Here is a 19,269-nt window from a genome sequence, read left to right as displayed (position 1 = left end):
CAAATCATGTTTTCAGGGGAGCTTTTGTCTTGTGGATTGTGTCCTATTCATTATTTGAAGATATTTTGAGTAACATAAAGTCCACTTTGGAATCTATATCATGGTAACATTACCCTGTTTGTAGAAGTAGCCTATGTGTGGGATTCATCCTGTTTAGGCAGGTATTTTCAGACTGTTTCCTGATGATACTGTTTGGAGAATCTGACATGCTGGTACACTTGTAGAGGTCCACTTCAAAAAATGCATAAGATAAATTTAAGATAAGAATACGAAAATGTTCTTGCATTAGGCCAATTATCCCATAAACCATAGAAAAATATGCAGAATTTCTATTTAACTAATTATTTTGGTATGATACATGCCGGAAACACAGATTGACGCAAGTATTATATATACTTACAGTGTTGCACAATCAGAATTGGACTTCAAAACACTGGTTTGCAGAGTGCAGCACCGGGAGATGGAGATGTAAGTCAAGGAAGGGGGGGTTGTTGGTGGTGGGGGTATAAAAACCAAAGCAGGAGAGGTAAGATTCAAAGTTTGCTGGAAGCAGGAGGAGCACTGACACTGAGCTGCAGACCAGAACAGTAGCACAGATTAAACCATGCTGCGGTTTCTGGTGCTGACCTGTGCGCTCTGCTTAGGAAGACACACTGCCGCAGGACAGAGAGGTGAGCCAAATGTTTGTATTTAGATTCTGCAACTGGGAAACAATACAATCAATAAAACTTGATTGATTGGAAATTTTGGATTTATTTTAAGTTGGCACTCACATCTGTTTACATAAATGTATATGTATTATGATATTGTACAATTTGTGTTTTAAGGACTACCATGATTCAGTCTATATAGTATACATTTGTGAAAATGGAGAAACTGCAGGTGTAAAATGTCAGCTGGATGATAAAACGAATATACTGAGGTGTGGAACATCACTGAATGAAGCTTTATTATTGTAGAAATGTATTTTATTATAAACTATAAATTCTTATTTCTTATTTTTTATCATGTAAATGAGTATTAGACTTATTGAAGGATCAGAAAAGTTAAGGGGACAGAGTTGTAGTTCAAAGCAAAACCTGCACACAATGAGGAAAAAACTCTCATTGTGAGCATTTTGCCTCATTTATATTTCTATTAGCAGCCACAGTGATTTATTTTCAGTATCTTTCCTCTGCTGTGGAATTCATTCAGTAAATAGAGTTGCTAGTAATGAGAATAACACATTTGCTGCGCTTCACGCTCAAGAGACTTCTGCCCTCTTACTGCTCCTCTGGGGGAAGGGGATGTGGTCTGAGCGGTAGTAAGGGGGTCTTTGGGTCACTTGGTACAAACAGCAATGACCACACCTGAGCTCTGTTCTGCTCCGAGATCAGCCTCATCTGTAGGATCTGTACACTGACACCATATCTGCAGTTGACGGAAGAGAAAGTTTAAGTAAAATCTGAGTTAGTTGTTCCATTCAAATCCACAATTAAAAGCAAAACCAGGACCAAACCTGGTGCAGAAAGTGATATTCATAAATATTCATGAAATGAATTTTGTTCACCTGCTAAACTTTAAACATTACTTGCAGTTTCTTCATCTTAAAATGTGTCCAAGTTATTCACACTGGAGTCTGCTGATTAGAGGATATAAACATTTTCAGTTTGTTGCCATCAGAGTTCAAAAGGTTTTCTCCATAACAAGCCAAAACTGCAATAATCAAACTAGTGAGCCACTCAAGTCACAGGCTGGATGTCTTGAGTCAGTTGCTTGTTCCTTTCGTAATAAAATCATTGAAATGTGTCTGTGACATGTTAAAACACGAGACTGTCCTCCCATGAAAAACAAACAAATAGGTGTCATAACTTATAATTAAATTTAAGTGATGGATTCTATTGATGCAGTTCATACTGCAAACTTTCTCATTCGAGGGGGTGGGGTGGCGGGTAACCTAACAGCAGAATTTGCCGTTTAGAGACCACTGTTCATTTATCATTTATGACTGCGAGTTCACATTTCCAACTGTGACTTGGGACAGTTTTTAAAAAAGATTTAGTCTTAACACAATGGTTATTATTGTAGACATGACAACAAAAATTGCCTTTACTTGAACGACTTTAACCCACACCAGATGTTTCTTACTTTAACAAACCAGAACTTAGCTACAGCGCTGTCACACCATAAAACCTCATCATTTTTTAAGTTATTTGTAGTAGTAGTAGTAGTAGTAGTAGTAGTTGTCCTGCTGTTTATCGCCAATAGAGGCGCCAGATTAGAAAATGTGTCTGTGTGTCTTCTGTAGTGCACATGGTCAAACAATCTTTTAGGTTAAAATGTAGCAGAAGAGAAGAGTTACATAATGATTAAGTTAGCTAACATCAGCCACCATAAGCGAGCAGTCATACCAGACCACGTCAGGCTGTAGCAGTTTCTTATTGGTTAGCTGACCTCTTGAAAGAGGATAATTTGCATCGAAAATCCAGATCATATTCAAAGCTGGGACAGTGTTACACAGCATAGCACCAGGACGCCCATGGAGTTTAGTTCCTGTAAGCTTGGAAAATGATTGTTCCAGTAAATCTTGTATCATGCCATATCTGGAGAACCTATTTTACTTCTCTGACTCAAATGAATGTGTGGGAAGAGATGACAAATAAGACCTGCGGTGCGTGAGGAATGTTAGGTATTATACTTTGGTATCATACAGGCAATAGATCATGTTGTATCGGAAGACATGTGTAATGTAACCCCTACCCTCCACCACAAGAGGCCAAGGCCATATCTGCTTCTAAGTCACAGATATTCAGACAACAGGAAGACTGGTGAGGTGCAAAGATGTGTCATGTAAACTGCTGAAAAACAGCAGTTTGTGCGTTAGAGCAAACTTTACAGATGTGTTTGCTCACAGGTGTGCCGCTTCATATTGTACACAAACACATCCAACACACATCCCCCTCGATCATCTCTATCTGCTTTTTTTAATCTGTCTGCAACTATTATGGGAACTTTTAAATTGTATTCAGATTGAATCGATTTGTTTCTCTGTTATCACTGTTTTTGTCATTTGGATAAAAAACAACTAAAAATACATCTTAATGTTTTATTCTGACCACAGTTTTTCATCTGGGAATGAAAATGGAATATTTTTCTTGAGCAATACTAAAATGTGGGTTGTTAGTTTTCCACATTGAAACTACAAAGTAACATCCAGCAGTTAACAATAACATATTTAGACTGAATGTGAAAATACAGGAAAACTAGAGTATCAGTTTTTCGTTAGTGAAGTGAATATAAAAACTTTTCTCCAATATCTGGCAAAAAACAAATAAAAAATGACCTTCAGTATGTTATGGATTTAAAAAATTCAAACTGCATTAATGTTTAAAGTCATCAGCTACAATTGTATGTGTGATCTTTTTCACTAGGAAAGGATTACAGTACATATGGTTGTATAGTGTATATCCTTCTGTATTAGTTGTAATGATTGTTTTCTTTTCAATCCAGATGGTGAAATTATTAGTCAGATTAAAATGACGAACCTCGCCCTGGCTGAGATTAAAGAGCTTCTGAAACAGCAGGTAAAACATCTTAATTTACTAGGCAATATGTCTCTTCACAAGTGTGTGAGTGTGCAGGTATGTGTGTTTACACAAAGATGACACTAAGCTGAAAGTTAAACAAGCAACTGATCGTGACAGTTTATTTTTTTTAAGATCTTTGCTGATAAAATTATAAGGCTATGTTAAAATCAGGAGCATTTTAAACAGGAGATAAAACTATTTCAACTTATTTTCAATGTGGATATGAAGTGTTTTAAATTAAACCCTACATTATTTATGGTGATGATTATAATTATATTTATTAAATGTATTTATTTAACCTCTAATTGAATGGTTAATTTAAATATATGTATTACTTTTGATGTCAGTAGCCATTTCAGCAGTGAGCAAGCGTCCCTTTATACAAACTGAATGGTGGATCAGGCTGTTGTGTTGATCCATCAAACAAACTGTATGAGCCAAAAGTAATTTTATTAATCAATGATTTGCATTTTCTAGGTAAGAGAGATAGTATTCCTGAAGAACACAGCGATGGAGTGTGAAGCCTGCGGTGAGTTCACCAGCAGAACAGAAACCATTGACAGTACACCTATTAATCCACAATACTGAAATATCAATCACATTTAAATCTAGAAAATAAAACTGATTACATGTTAATGAAAATACGTGTGAATTATGATACTCTTAACTCTTCTGTAGTTTTTCAGATGTATACAACCTCTATAGTGTCATGAGAAATGATGGGGTAATATTTGATGGAAGTTTACAAACATCATAATTACTAAGTTACAAAATCCATCAGAACAATGATGATATGTTGACATAAATCACAACAGACATTTCACTGCATTGAAACAGAAGATGACTGATCTCTCTCCTCAGGGATGGGAGGAGTAAAGCCTCGTCCTTCCTGTGTGCCCAACCCCTGCCACCCAGGGGTGAAGTGCATGGAGACATCTCAGGGTGTAAAGTGTGGCCCCTGTCCTGATGGCACGGTGGGCAATGGTACCCACTGCACGGACGTGGATGAGGTACGCAGAACTGTGATACAATACAAGATGTTATACTAAAACCCTTCCCATAGAGACTAAGATGAATTATGAGCTACAACACATTAATATATACAGTAATATAACATACTGAGATTTAGTACAGTGAAGTATACATCAAAACTGTGAAATCAAATCAAACCAGTTTATTTATATAGCACGTTTTAAAAATAGAAGAGACATCATTATGAGGCTCATAAAGTATTTAAAAAGATTTTACACTTATACAATATGTTGATACATCACTATAGATACTTTCTCTGTTAAAGGGTTTAGGGTACTAGGATACATTGTGATACATTAAGATATAGTATGATGTGATACATCATGATATAATGTGATATACACAACAATATAATACTGTACAAACCAACACAGCACACTAGTATTTACAATTTGACAAAGTTCAATAAGATAAGGTAACAAAACAAGACGTGATCAGAGGCCTGTACTACGAAGCTGGATTTTCTCTTCGAGGTAACTTCAGGGTTAATTATGTGTTTCCTGTCCTACAACGCTGGTTCACACTGCAAGCCAAAATTAGATTTTTAGTCAATCTAGATCGGAACCAGATGGCTCTTATGAAGTCTGAACAGTCATAAATAACATGAAATCCGATTTTTGCATACCAGATTGAAACCACTTTTAGGAGGTAGTTTCAAATCGCATATTGGATACCTATATGAAAGGTACAGATTTTCAAGCGACATTAAGTTAGTTGAATATTCAACATTCATTTGACATTCAAAATACAAACCTATTATGTGCTTCAGCCATTTGAGTGAATGATGTCAGACCAACTGTATGATATACAGACTAATATCCCTCATGTGCAACAAGTTTTTTTTTTGCAAAAATTGACCAAAATGTATATTTAAAAAAGAATATTAGCCTGATTATGCTTCTGCTCCTGTATGTGTAGGCCTACATGAAGTGATTATCATATGTTGCTTATCTATGATGTCACCCCCCCCCCCGGAAAATTATGAGTTCCCCCTAATCCTCGTAAATCACTCGTACTCATGGTTTAAGAACGAATCTGTGCGTACGAGTGATTCTTGAATCTGGCCCAATGTGTCAAGAGGAGGAGGGCAGGAGGTTCAACAAACTCTGAGTCTAACCCTGAACTCTGAGTTGATTTACTCCGAGATGGGAAACTCTGAGTATCCGGTTCCAGAACAGCTGATCTGAATTAGTTCAATCAATGTTCACCTTGAGTTTAGCGTGTAATAAAAAGCCACCATCAATGGAGCCCCAATACCTTGATTCACCATGGCAACTACTGAGAAAAAAAGATCGAGGTACGTCACCTCACTGTAACTGGAGCTCCCCCTGCAGGCCTGTGGTGAATATGATCATATATTTCACAAAAATGGGAGAAAATTGCTGCCCGAGTCAATGCTTAAGTTTTAATACACTACTCAGAGTTTCAGTTACCTCTCTTTCTGGAACAGATAACACAGAGTTTCCCTCATATCAGGGTTAACTTACTGGAATACCCCCCAGGTAGACCCAAATGCAGGACATGACAGAAACAAGGAACCAAAAAATGTATACTAACCAGGGACAGGACACAGAAGTGCAGGCAGGCCAGACTAAACAGAACAGAGCAACATAAACAGATGATCCAACTGGACTGAAATGAAAAGACACAGGCAAGGAGCTGATAGGCTTAGGAAACATTGGGAACAGGGCACAGCTGACGGGCAGGTGTGGAGCACAGGGCCAGAGAATGGACACACAGCAAACAGAACATCAAAAACCACAGAAAAGCAAAAACCATAAGACCACATGACTGGACAACAGAAGTGCAACACAGGAAGCCAAAAGAACAAAAACCATGAGTCAATGACACAATGAGCTAAAAGCAGCTAAAACTGCAAAAAGCTGCAGAGCTTGATGTTGCATCAGTATTAATGACCCTTTTATTTCACTGGAAGTCACAGTGTTGTGAATGTTTACACCCTCACCTCAACCCACACAGGTGTTTTTAGTTATTGCCTGATGAGATGTTTCATTAGATCAGAGTAAAATCTGGGAAATGATCTTCAGTGTTTATACTGTAGGCACAGACAGGAGAATCTTATCTAAGTTGCATACTTGCCCGGAGATTTTATAGAATTGTATTATATATGGAACCATATGTCTTTATTTGATCAAGTTACAACTCTGACCCTCGGATCAGTTTTCTCGCACTGTTTAAATAGGAGTTACACTTCTGTTTTTGTTATTGGCTCATGTCCAATCAGCCAGATAGAGTGTACAGGGCCTTTTAATATCTTAAAGTACCTCAAAAGTAAACTGGTGTAGCAGAGCTTTTAATAACATCCTGATGTGTGTTTGTGTTTTCGTTGTTGGCAGTGTACTGTGATGCCATGTCACATGGGCGTGCGCTGTATCAACACCTCCCCAGGTTTCCGCTGTGGTTCCTGCCCTGCAGGGTACACCGGCCCCCAGGTGCAGGGCGTCGGCATCGCCTATGCTACCGCCAACAAACAGGTCAGCAGCACCAATGAATACAAAAAACTTCAAATAACTATCACTACTTCTACTACTACAAAAGAAGAAACATAAGTATTATCTTAAACTCTTATCTAAATAACAAAATCAAAAACAAATGATCATATCAATAGTATAGCTAAACAAAACAGAAGACTCATTTTTTTAAGTCTTAATGTTCCTGTAGACTTATTAATTTACTGAAATTCACTTCTTTCTCATGTCATATTCAACACCATCTGGTAAATATTAAACTTGGGAGGATGACTGAATAACAGGGGATTTTAAAGCTTGAATGTCTTATTTCACTGGCTGATTTGAAGTCTATTACTGTTGTGTGCTTCTGTTTGATTGGCTGTGCTTGTTTTCATTCTCTCTGCTGCACTTAAGTCTTTTCTATAAAAGATATCTTGATAATAAAGTTAAAGATAGTAAACTTTGTACTTAAAATAAATACCAGTATTCTGAATAAAATAAATAAATAAAAACCTTAAATTATCTTCCAACATTTTTATGAGGTTGTGGTTGTTTTTAAAAAAAAAAGGTTTGTCCTTTGCTTCATCAGTAACACCTCCTCACTCTGTCGTTTACATACAGTATGTCAACAGTGCACTGGACTGTTTCAGCACTCATTCATCCAGAACTGACTTCACTCCGTTTCACTTCATTTTTATCTGTTGACCTATCACAACCGTGATATAAAAATCTTGTAAACCCACTGAAGTGCTTGGTTGTTCTTTATTATTATTTTTGTCCTAACATAGGTGTGCAAGGATATTGATGAGTGTGAAAGCCCCAACAGCGGAGGTTGTGTGGAGAACTCAGTCTGCATGAACACCCCAGTGAGTATAACCCATTAAAGTTAGCGTCATATGTTTTGCAGAATCAAACCATATTCCTAAAGTGTTATCTGAGGGTCCCCAACACTTCAGGGCTTCAGTGGTCTTTAAGGTATTTAACAAAATACCTAGAGCTCATTATTATTTAACTCTAATGTTACTTGTTTTTTTCTTTGCATATTTTGATTGGTTGCACCACAATATAAAAGTAAACTCCCTGTATGTGTAAACATATATGGCAATAAACTGGTATGTAATTTTGATTGTTAGGCATGATAGATTGTGCAACAGATGTATGGAAAATCACAGCATTGAAAGGATATGCAAGCAAAGAAAAGTCTTTTGCAATAATATGAATTTAGGAACGTAGACTGACACTCGCCCTTAACACTAATGGTAGATTTGATGTCTTGTCAGGGCTCTTTCAGGTGTGGTCCATGTAAGCCGGGCTATATTGGTGATCAGAGACGTGGCTGTAAGCCTGAGAGAGCTTGTGGGAATGGCCAGCCAAACCCCTGCCATGCCAGTGCTGAGTGCATCGTCCATCGAGAAGGAACCATTGAATGCCAAGTGAGCAAAATCTACTTCTTGTCTTTGTCCTTAGTTCAGATTTCTTCAAGGTTTTTCGGCATGAGAGAATCAGATAAAGATATATGGCTATGGTTGTACAAACTTTTTTAACATACTGCATGATGAAGATGTTTAAACATTTTTGACCCAACGCTTTGAAACATGCTCTGCATGCTCATGCCAGATGTAAAGTCAAAGGTCTGTTTGAGCACTTAAGCTCTTTTGATACTATATGCAGAGCATGACAGAGCCAACAAAAACAGACATTTCTTATGTACAGTACATAAAACATTTTCCATCCTTCCAGTGTGGAGTCGGGTGGGCTGGAAACGGCTACCTCTGCGGCCCTGACATTGACATCGATGGTTTCCCCGATGAGAGACTGGCCTGTCCTGAGAGGAACTGCGCCAAGGTGAGTTTCCTTTTTGTCCATGAGAAGTCTTGAAGTCTCTCTGAAAATTAATGACACAGAAAGATAAAAAGAAAGAAGAAGTCATCTGCAAAGAATAACATAAATATTTTATAGATGGTGATAGACTGGATACTTACATGGTGAGGCTTGGACGTTTTTATACCATAGCTTGTAAGAAACCAATTCGATTGTCAAGGAACACTGAAATTCAAAACTGAATCCAAGACGGACAAAATACTTTTTTGTTTCAGCCAGTAGTCTTGCTACATTAACTGTATCATACCTCATTTTCGATTTACCTTTTTGTAATCTACTTGAATAACAAGTGCTTTTTTTCAGGATAATTGTCTCACTGTGCCAAACTCTGGTCAAGAAGATGCTGACGGTGATGGAATTGGAGATGCCTGTGATGAGGATGCAGATGGGGACGGGATCCTCAACACACAGGTTCATGCACACAGGAATTTAACGTGAAAAAAATTGATACAAATGAATAGATGTACAAATTGAAAGCCTACAAGCATGTATTTTAACTTCACTACAAGTAAAACCTCTCTACAGGATAATTGTGTGCTGGTGCCCAACATAGACCAGAGGAACATCGATGAGGATGACTTCGGCGATGCCTGCGACAACTGCCGTGCTGTCAAAAACAGCGACCAAAAGGACACAGATGTGGACAAATTTGGTGACGAGTGTGATGACGACATTGATGGGGATGGTTAGTATTCTACACCATTTAGTTGTTAGACTTACTGACACATACTGAAAAAACAAATAAGCAACACTGAAGTTATGACTGCAAAGTTTTTTGAGGCATTCATAAAACTATTTCTGAATAAAATCAACTGTATTTTAAACATTGATGGCTGCCTTATTCTTAGGAATTCCCAATCACCTGGATAACTGCAAAAGGGTTCCCAACACTGACCAGAAAGATCGTGATGGGGACAAAGTGGGAGACGCCTGCGACAGCTGTCCATATGATCCCAACCCTGACCAGGTCAGAAATGTCTTTTAATAAGTACATAACAGATGTAAGTTGCCTCAAAGTATGTAAAGTTTGTAGTAATGTTGAGGTTAAATGAGTTGAACTCTTTAGACATAATGCTGAGAACTACAGATGGTAAAAATATGATTTGGAAAGCAAAGTTGTAAATACATGGAGGAGTGTCCAAGTGACATTTTCAAAGTATTTATCACTAAGAATGTCGACCAATGACATTGCACAATAAGTCTCAAGAGCAACTTAAAACCAGACATTTTTACTGACCTCCAGTGGTTTAATAGAGTTGTGAGAGATATTTCTGATGCCCCTGATGCCGAAAGTAAAACTCATTCATTTGACTGTTAACGTGACTCACAGCTGGAGCTCTTCTACGGCTTGGATCAAGATTAAACTCTCCTGTTTAAATCATTAGCGCAAAAGATGAACTGCGTTGGAAAATATCTGCTTCTTTGATAACAAACTGCAACCCCCAGGTGTATTTTGCCAACTATCCAATCACTGAGCTTTAATTTTTGTTATGTGTTCAGCTATAGCTAAAGATTACACTGTTGAACAACCTGCAATTTAAATCAGTTCACTTTTAACCGTGTCAATTATTGGTGAATTCAGAAACTACTCTGGTTTACTGTTGCGTTTAGTTATATGCTAACAATAACTGTCATGTCTTTCAGATGGATGCGGACAACGACTTGATTGGAGACCCTTGTGACACCAACAAGGACAGGTATCGTGTGACCTAATCACCCACATCACATATCGTTAGTATCTGTGTAGTGATCAAAATCTCTCTCGCCCAGTGATGGAGATGGTCACCAAGACTCTCGAGACAACTGCCCAGCAGTCATCAACAGCTCCCAGCTAGACACTGACAAGGACGGCAAGGGAGATGAGTGTGATGATGACGATGACAATGATGGCATCCCAGACCTGCTGCCACCTGGTCCTGATAACTGCCGTCTGATCCCCAACCCTCTGCAGGAGGACTCTGATGGTGAGTAATGCTCCAGGTGTGTTTAAAGTAGAACATTTCTTACATCCAGTAAATAATGAATAATGAAAACGTACATCTGTCCATCCATCTGTCCTCCCAGGCAACGGTGTGGGTAATGTTTGTGAGAGGGATTTCGACAATGACACAATCATCGATACCATAGACGCTTGTCCTGAAAACGCTGAGGTCACACTCACCGACTTCAGGGAGTATCAGACCGTTGTTTTAGATCCAGAGGGAGATGCACAGATCGATCCTAATTGGGTGGTGCTGAACCAGGTTGAGTAAAATGGCCTTAAATGGCCTTCCATACTTCCATACACAAGCTTTGGAGGTGCTGGTAGACAAATTAAGAGAAAGCATACTTCACAAATATTGTTATACAGTTATATTATTATTATTACATTAAATACGGTTGCCTCCAATTAATGAGGTATTTGATGTATTAATTAATGACGGATTCAAAAAGCACATCTTCTAATTCTGATAAAATATCCCAAAAATCTACTTTTTTTTCTGCAGGGAAGAGAGATAGTCCAGACGATGAATAGTGATCCTGGGTTGGCTGTTGGTAAGAACATCTGCTATTAAAACCTTTTTAAAGAGCATCTCCTTAAAATGTGCGACATTTACATTACACAGTTATAGAATTTGTAACTGAAGTGTAGAAAATAATGTTGGGTAAATGCTCAATTTGCATCTCATGTTGTCAACTGGTTGGAAGACTGATATCTGAATTTTGAATGCTGACATTGATGGAAATGTATGTTGGAGATAAATTTATATAATCTGAGCTTTCCCCACAAATTCAGTCCACATTAAACTTAACACAATATATCAGTGGGGCAAATTTGCATGTTGTTCAGTTTCTATAATTTTGTCATTGAAGCAAGACTTCCAGGTTTTTTCCAGTGAAACCTGTGTGCAACATTTTGTCCATCAGGTTACACTGCTTTCAGTGGCGTGGACTTTGAAGGAACATTTCATGTGAACACGGTCACGGACGACGACTACGCAGGATTCATCTTTGGGTACCAGGACAGCTCCAGTTTCTACGTGGTGATGTGGAAGCAGGTGGAACAGATCTATTGGCAGGCAAACCCGTTCAGAGCTGTAGCAGAACCCGGTATACAGTTGAAGGTAATCCACTGGTCATCCATGTGAACATTGAAACAGTGAAAATACAATATGTTATGTTTTTCTTTAAGTAGTAGAAGATATGCACAAAGATATTGAAATTGCCATGACCAATATAACTTGGAAAGCACAGAGACTTAGATTTCTTGTCCTTCGTGGTTGTGAAAAGGCTGTCAAGTCAAACACTGGTCCAGGTGAGAACCTGAGGAACGCCCTGTGGCACACTGGTGACACAAGTGACCAGGTGAACCTGCTGTGGAAAGATGCTCGCAATGTTGGCTGGAAGGACAAGACGTCCTATCGCTGGTTCCTGCAGCACAGACCTGCTGATGGCTACATCAGGTACTGACTCAGTTAAAGGAATATTTGGTCACTTTAGGAATTACAGTAGCATTGAATTGTTTTGTGGAATGACGCAGAAGTATCCGCTCTACATTTTTCTTGTTCACAAAAGTGTTGAATCCACTCTTTACAGTGTGATGTCACTATTCTGTCGGTATGCAGGGTTCGTTTCTATGAGGGCACTCAGATGGTGGCAGACACAGGTGTCATCATAGACACTACGATGAGAGGAGGCAGACTGGGAGTCTTCTGCTTCTCTCAGGAGAACATCATCTGGGCCAACCTACGTTACCGCTGCAACGGTGAGTGACACCTCTGAGAGGTTTGAGAGGAAATTGGTCTCACTTCCTTCAAACATGTACTTATTACCTTTTACACATAAACAAACTTACTTCATCTTTGACATTTTACAACATCTACACATATTAGTTTTATCTATATTATTAAACTCTTAAATTCTAAATAAAGTAAGGAGATTTTAACTAAGCATTAGAGGGTTTTTCAACATTTTATATTATATATAAATGGTTGAGGGACATTACCTTGAAGTACTACTAAAATACATAATTGTAAATCACTTATTATGAAGTTAGACATTTTTTTTAAATTTGAGAAGACACATCTTAACAACTTACTGAAAAAATACAATTATAAGATCAATTTGGGTGAAATGTATTGTTGTACTCATTGGAAATACAGTATAAATATAAAATAAATGCTCGTCATTGACTGCTCAGACTGTAAACTACACTGATTGCTTTGTGTGTCTCTCTCTAGACACTATTCCCGAGGACTTTGACACCTACAGAGCGCAGCAGGTCCAGCTGGTGGGCTGATGAGAACAAATGACCCCAGGGAATTCTGGGAACACTTTCCAACGCACAACTGGGTGTCAGAAAGATCATCACTATGTAAACGTTCAATGAAATGCCCAGCAGAGGTCTCTGAAACATCTCCTGTAAAATCCTAACAGAAGAGGAAACTCCACAGCTGTAAAACTTTTCCGAACCGTTTATAGAATAAGAATAGTTTTAATTGTTAAGCTGTTACAGAACAGAAATGTCTTAAATAATGTTATGAAATACAGTCTAATCTGTGTTTCAATTTATACTTTCTGAAAGAACTATTGTTATGAATAAATGCGGCTTTTGTTCAATTATGTGTGGATGAATCTGCCAAATTTGATCGTTCATATTCACAAATATTGAATATTACACAGCAATGATGAAATGTTAAAGAGGTAGCTTTAACTTGCAACATGTCAGATGCAATCAACTGCAGTGAAATAATCATCTAAACTTGTCAATTGTTATTGATAATATAAGGTAATTTGATAATATTATGCTAATGGTACTACTCTATCACAAGCTAACTACACTATAAAAAGGTCAAACATTTGACTTTAAGTAACAGACATGATTTTTTTTTTTTTTTAAACTCAACAGCTTTTAGTGGAAATCAACATTCTGAACATTTCACAAGCATGCACATATCCAAAATAATCTTTTAAATTTGCATTTGGAAATACAGATTACAAAATAGAAACAATAGCAAAGACAATATACAACAGGATTGAAACATCATGCATGTCCACAGCAACACGCTGCAATGTTGTAAAATGACACTGGATGGTTTTAAATCGGCATATTCTTCAAATCAAGACTGTGCAGAGAAAAAAATCTGTCTTCCACATTCAATTTAATTGACATTTTTCTTTCATTTTATAAACAAATGGTCACATAAGGAGAACCACATGGCAACAAATAAATAACTACAGATTATTTACTACGATTTACAGGACAACAGTGATATAATGCTATTCTCACTATAAGCTTTAAAGTATAACTTAAACTGTGTTTTCCAGAGCCTTTTACATGTTTCAATGACTTGTAGAGTAATTTAGAAAACCTCATGTTATTAAAGGGACATTTTATTCAGACCTAAAACACTCTGGGAACAAGCAATAAAGACAGAGCGCCAACTCTTTCCATTTATTCTGGGACTAACAAATATAATTTTAAACACAGGACTCCTGTTTGAGATTCACTCATCTGCTTTTTCAGTTTGAGACAGAATTTGGCTTCATTGCTTCATAAACACAATATGAATGTTTGCTGTGCTTACAAAGTAATGCAAAAGTGGTGTCTCAAACTAAAAACATGCAGATGAGTCAGAATAAAGGTTTACATGACGTTGAATATTTACTTTGAGCTGATCTGTCCATCTCCTCTGTTTAAAAAACGGACTTCTAATTGTTCATAAGCCAGAAACATTTCTATTGTTCAGCCTCATCAAATTTAGTGATACTATTTTTCCCACCGATAAAAGTCTGGCAAAGGCATTTACTTTCAACTCTGGTGAACAAAGTTTAATATTTTAAAAACCCTAGTAACTGCCTTTAAAAAAAATATTTCTAACTTTAATCGGAGTTGTATTAGCTGCCTAACTTTAACTCTAACCTCTACCAATATTACAGTTTCTGAGTGAACTTTAAGTGACAAATAAAAATTGCATCACCTACCCTTTTCACACATTGAAAGGGACCTATTATGCTAATTTCCAGCCCTATCATTTTATTCTGTGACTTCACTAGAGCAACTTTGCATAATTTACAGTTCAAAAAACTTATTTATCTTATACTGGCCCTTTATGCAGCCCCTCATTTCAGCCTCTATCTTTTAACAGGCAGTCTTAGTTCCTGTCTCTTTAAGGCGCCCCTCCCAATGAGTCCACTCTGTTCTGATTGGCCAGCTTTCCAGAAGCCTACGCAAACCTAGAACTTCCTGTTTTACTGCCTCAAATTAAAAGTTTTTAAATGACTAGTAACTTTTATAGTGAAGAATTTATAGAAAATGAAACGTGTTCCTCACTAAATTAGCGGCGCTTCGTTAGCAGTGATTAAAGCCAGTCGAAACAACATCATATGTAGATATTTGGAGCTCTTTGTTCAGCAGATCAGTTAGAAATAATTCAGGGAGGAATAGTTCAACGAAAAACAACCACTGTGATGATTATGTTTGATGAAGAGTTGCAGACGACCAACACACCTACAGCTTATTTTACTTTGCAGTGCTGTGTAATGGAAAAACACAACGTGCCACTTCAAACTGAGTTATGGTTAGATGTGACTACCCAAAACAAGTGGTGTGGAGCACTGAACTTGTGCGATTTGTGTCAAGCAGATGACAATATAAGGAAATCCATTACAAGCTAACACCTGCTGGAGCTGAGAGTAAAAAGAAAATCAATGGAAATCGGATGTTCTGAGTAATCTGAAGACAGTGCTTTTTGCCCACGGGGGTTACTTTATATATGTTTACCTCATTATTTAACATGTTGGCCACGTTTAATGTGAACATCTGACACTGTAACATTATGTATGTGACCGAAAATAAGGAAAAGCATAATAGGTCCCTTTTAATTTTTAACTTTGAGAACACTCACCAAGAAAGAGCAATGTGAGCTTTAATGCACGTCCATTAAAATTAAAACATGTTAAACTACTCATCTCCAGTACACCAAATGTTTTGACATGTTTTCATTTTGATGGATGATCGTGTAATCTTCATTTTAAAGTTTGGGCTAATTTTATAAAGTGAGCACTGTACAGTATTCCTGCAGTGGCAATAGGTGAAGTCAAAGTCAAGATGCAAACTGCTTCACACAAGTATTTTTAAGGTTGCGACTAACTACTAAGGCCAACCAAGTGTCATTCCATGTGTGTATTAACCCTTACACACTCAAACTTGATGCATTTTTCATGTAGGGGGAAAATTGACCAACAAAGAAATACATTCGGAGCGCCGTTCTTTTCCAACACAAGAGCGCAAGCTGCACTGAATTAAGCCCTTTCTAGTTTTGCATCCCCTAAAGTCTTCACAGATAAAAAACAAGACAAGCCAAAATATAGTTTACAAAGGAAAATAGAGAGTTCATCTTTTTCTTTGACATGAAAATATCTCCGAAGTATACATCTGGTGTGAAACAGTCAGCATTCCAATTGGGTAAAACAGTCCCTGTTCAAAAACCAGGAAGTAACAAATAAAGTGCGAAGCAACTAGTGGACTAAACATTGCACAAAAACAGGAAAAAACTAACAACACACACACACACCAAATTAAAAAAAAAAAAAAAAAAAAAAAACCCAAACAGGATTACACTTTACCCAGTCCAAAACCTGACATGATAGGCCACAACAGAAGAAAACAGTCATATCTGATGTCATAAAACACACTCCACTTGAGCATAGCTAGATCAAAGTCTTATACATAACATGGGATAAGAGTCTGCCCAATGTGTCTATCATGTCATGCTGTTGACTGCGTAATGCAGAAGCGTCAGAAGATTCAAGTCCACATATGCAAACGATCAATGCACGTGCCAATCTGCCATCTTTGCAAGACAGAGCGGAGGGGCCACGGGTTCTTTTCGTACAAGAATCGACTGTTTGAACTTGTATGCTGTGAGATGCTACAGTAGTAAGAGAAAGAGTGGAACAAGCAACAGTCTAATTCCTCTGGACGGGAGGGGGGTGGGGGGGGTGAGAAGGGACGACTGAAGAGCAGTGACAGAGAGAAAAGTCTGGTCTGACTGTGACGGCACCAAACACTCCAACCATCAGGTAATTTGGTAACTGCCACACTGCCGCAGAAAATACATTCTTTTATCATTCGTGAAGAAGCATTATACAGAGATGGAGATAACAGAGTCACTTAACAGGAAACCGTCGCACAGAAGAAACCCAGACATGCATCCTTTTTTAGACTTGGTGGTAGCGTTGTGTTACACAAATCAAACCTGCGCAGCTATAGAAGGCCTTCGTTAAGAGGTTTTGACTCTCAGTTTAGTCATGCATTTTGTTTTTAGCTATAGCGTATGTACAAGGTCAGTGTGAACGACTAGTATTCAGCATGATGAAGGAATAAAAGGAAACGACAGGAAAGTTCAAATCACCAGCGTTACTGGCGATGCAACAGTGAAGTTTGGCTCAAACACAAAGAGTATATTTTTAGGAATGAAAACCTTGGGAAACATGTAATCTGCAGCGAATGGTTTCTATACATTTGTTTCAGACACTTAAAAAGGAAAAATCCAACTTAAGAGGAACAAAAACACCCTAGTATCTCACATTTCTCAAATGTTTCAATGATCCAAAAAACATACAAAGTAAATCATGGTTGACTTGAATCCCTCAGAATTTGAGGGAAAGGGGCTTATTTCTAGAGCAGTCAGTTTTGCACTGATGTTCAACAGTCACATAGGAAGAAAGATGTGTTATGGTGGAGAAAAAAACAAGTTAAATTTACAAAATCACCAACTGAAGTAAAAGGCAACAAGTCAGGGGAAGACATTCACAAAAACAAAACAAATAAACAAACAAAAAAAATAAGAACATATTTTTAAAATGACACTTTTATGACACAAGTATAACTGGATTTATGCTTCTCCACTGACGTTCCTCTGATCTTCAGTAAAGCGTACGATTTCACTCGTTGATTGTCAAAGCACCACTGCAACATTAGATTAGACATTACAAGTATGTGTATTGTGTTATTCACTCAGTAATATTGAGATTACACTCTACAGCTGACACACTGTCAATTTAGTGTCTGACAGAAAATTAATCAGCAACTATATTGATTATCATCGTTTCACCCATTTCATACTCAAGTTTCAGCATCTAAAATTTGTGACCGTAAATTAATATTTGAGGGGTTTTTTTTTGACTATTGGTCAGATAAAATAAGAAACTTGAAGCCCCCCTTGACTCTAGGGAATTAAAATGGGCAAGTTTCTCTATGATAAGAGCAGCGAAGAGAAAGTTTGCAAGTGAAATGGCTTCTCTAGATCACAATATACATTTGTCTAGCCTTATTGAAAAGATCATCACTGATCTTTTCTTCAAATTACTGAAAGAGGTGAAAACACAAGCTGATGTGTATTTACAGTTTTGACGAGATAAATGTCAGACTCGGCGGTAAAAAACCCTCCACACCAGTAAACACGCTGCTGCAGAAGTATAAATCCAGCTCCTGAAATGTGTTGAACAGCGTAAAAGGACACAAAAGTGGATTTTTCCTTTAAGCTTTGTGGGGTTTTTTTGTCTCATTTGCATAGGAATCACAGACCTGTTGAAGGCAAAGAAAACCTTTGATGGAGATGTGCAGTAGACGATGACCACTTAAATGGAAACAAATGGTACAACTGTAGAGGTGTGCAGTAAACCAAACGTGATTCCTTTTCGTGGGGGTCGGGACCTCTTCCCAACAGCGCTTTAGTCGAGTAAATGATGAGCACGTCTGTACACAAACATTACAATATACCAAACATGATCCCACAGACTGACACACAACTCTCAGGGAAACTCTGACAAAAGGCCACGGCAGAAGTCACTGTATGTTTTCACAGTTTAAACATTTCAGCCAATTTGTTCTGAACATTTTGGCAAAATAGTTACAACAGGGATCTTGTCATGGATGTAGTGCGAGATGATATCGGTGTAGAAATTTTCAGATAAAACTTTTGTAAACACTTTTCGGTTGAAAAGGCGTAAACAATTTTAGTCTCTACTACATCCCTGATTGTTTTTATGATCATTTGTGTTGTTTACAACACTGAATGAATGGGGCAGATCCGATACAATACTTTAAACATATAAATACACTCTTAAATATAACTTTCATATACTTCATCTAGTTAAACAAATGAAGTCATCAGAAATTCTACAATAAAGTCTCAATATATTCATGAAGTTTCAAATTTACATTATATGAAAACATCCACTTAGAGGCTTTGCTACCCTTCAATATGCTATAATCAACCATTAATCTGTATACTTTGTATGGTTCTCACTGAGGACTCCTGTGTCAAAAGTCA

The 19,269-nt window shown here is 37.6% G+C and overlaps 1 protein-coding gene across 1 annotated transcript; it reads left to right on the top strand.

The window, feature by feature from the left end:
* Positions 1 to 604: 604 nt before the first annotated feature.
* On the top strand, positions 605 to 12,703 carry comp (cartilage oligomeric matrix protein). The gene is made up of 18 exons (XM_053321839.1): positions 605 to 671; positions 3,490 to 3,563; positions 4,044 to 4,095; positions 4,428 to 4,576; positions 6,956 to 7,093; positions 7,858 to 7,935; positions 8,350 to 8,502; positions 8,810 to 8,914; positions 9,254 to 9,361; positions 9,476 to 9,635; positions 9,799 to 9,917; positions 10,595 to 10,647; positions 10,721 to 10,914; positions 11,015 to 11,193; positions 11,437 to 11,485; positions 11,858 to 12,054; positions 12,221 to 12,393; positions 12,556 to 12,703. The coding sequence occupies exons 1-18, from the start codon at positions 605 to 607 to the stop codon at positions 12,701 to 12,703; spliced, it is 2,196 nt and encodes a 731-aa protein (XP_053177814.1).
* The last annotated feature ends 6,566 nt before the right edge of the window (positions 12,704 to 19,269 follow it).

Source organism: Scomber japonicus, chromosome 7 (assembly GCF_027409825.1).
Source record: "Scomber japonicus isolate fScoJap1 chromosome 7, fScoJap1.pri, whole genome shotgun sequence".
Classification (NCBI taxonomy): Eukaryota; Metazoa; Chordata; class Actinopteri; order Scombriformes; family Scombridae; genus Scomber; species Scomber japonicus.
Note: the sequence above shows the minus strand (reverse complement) of the source record. Positions and strands in the feature narration are given on the sequence as shown.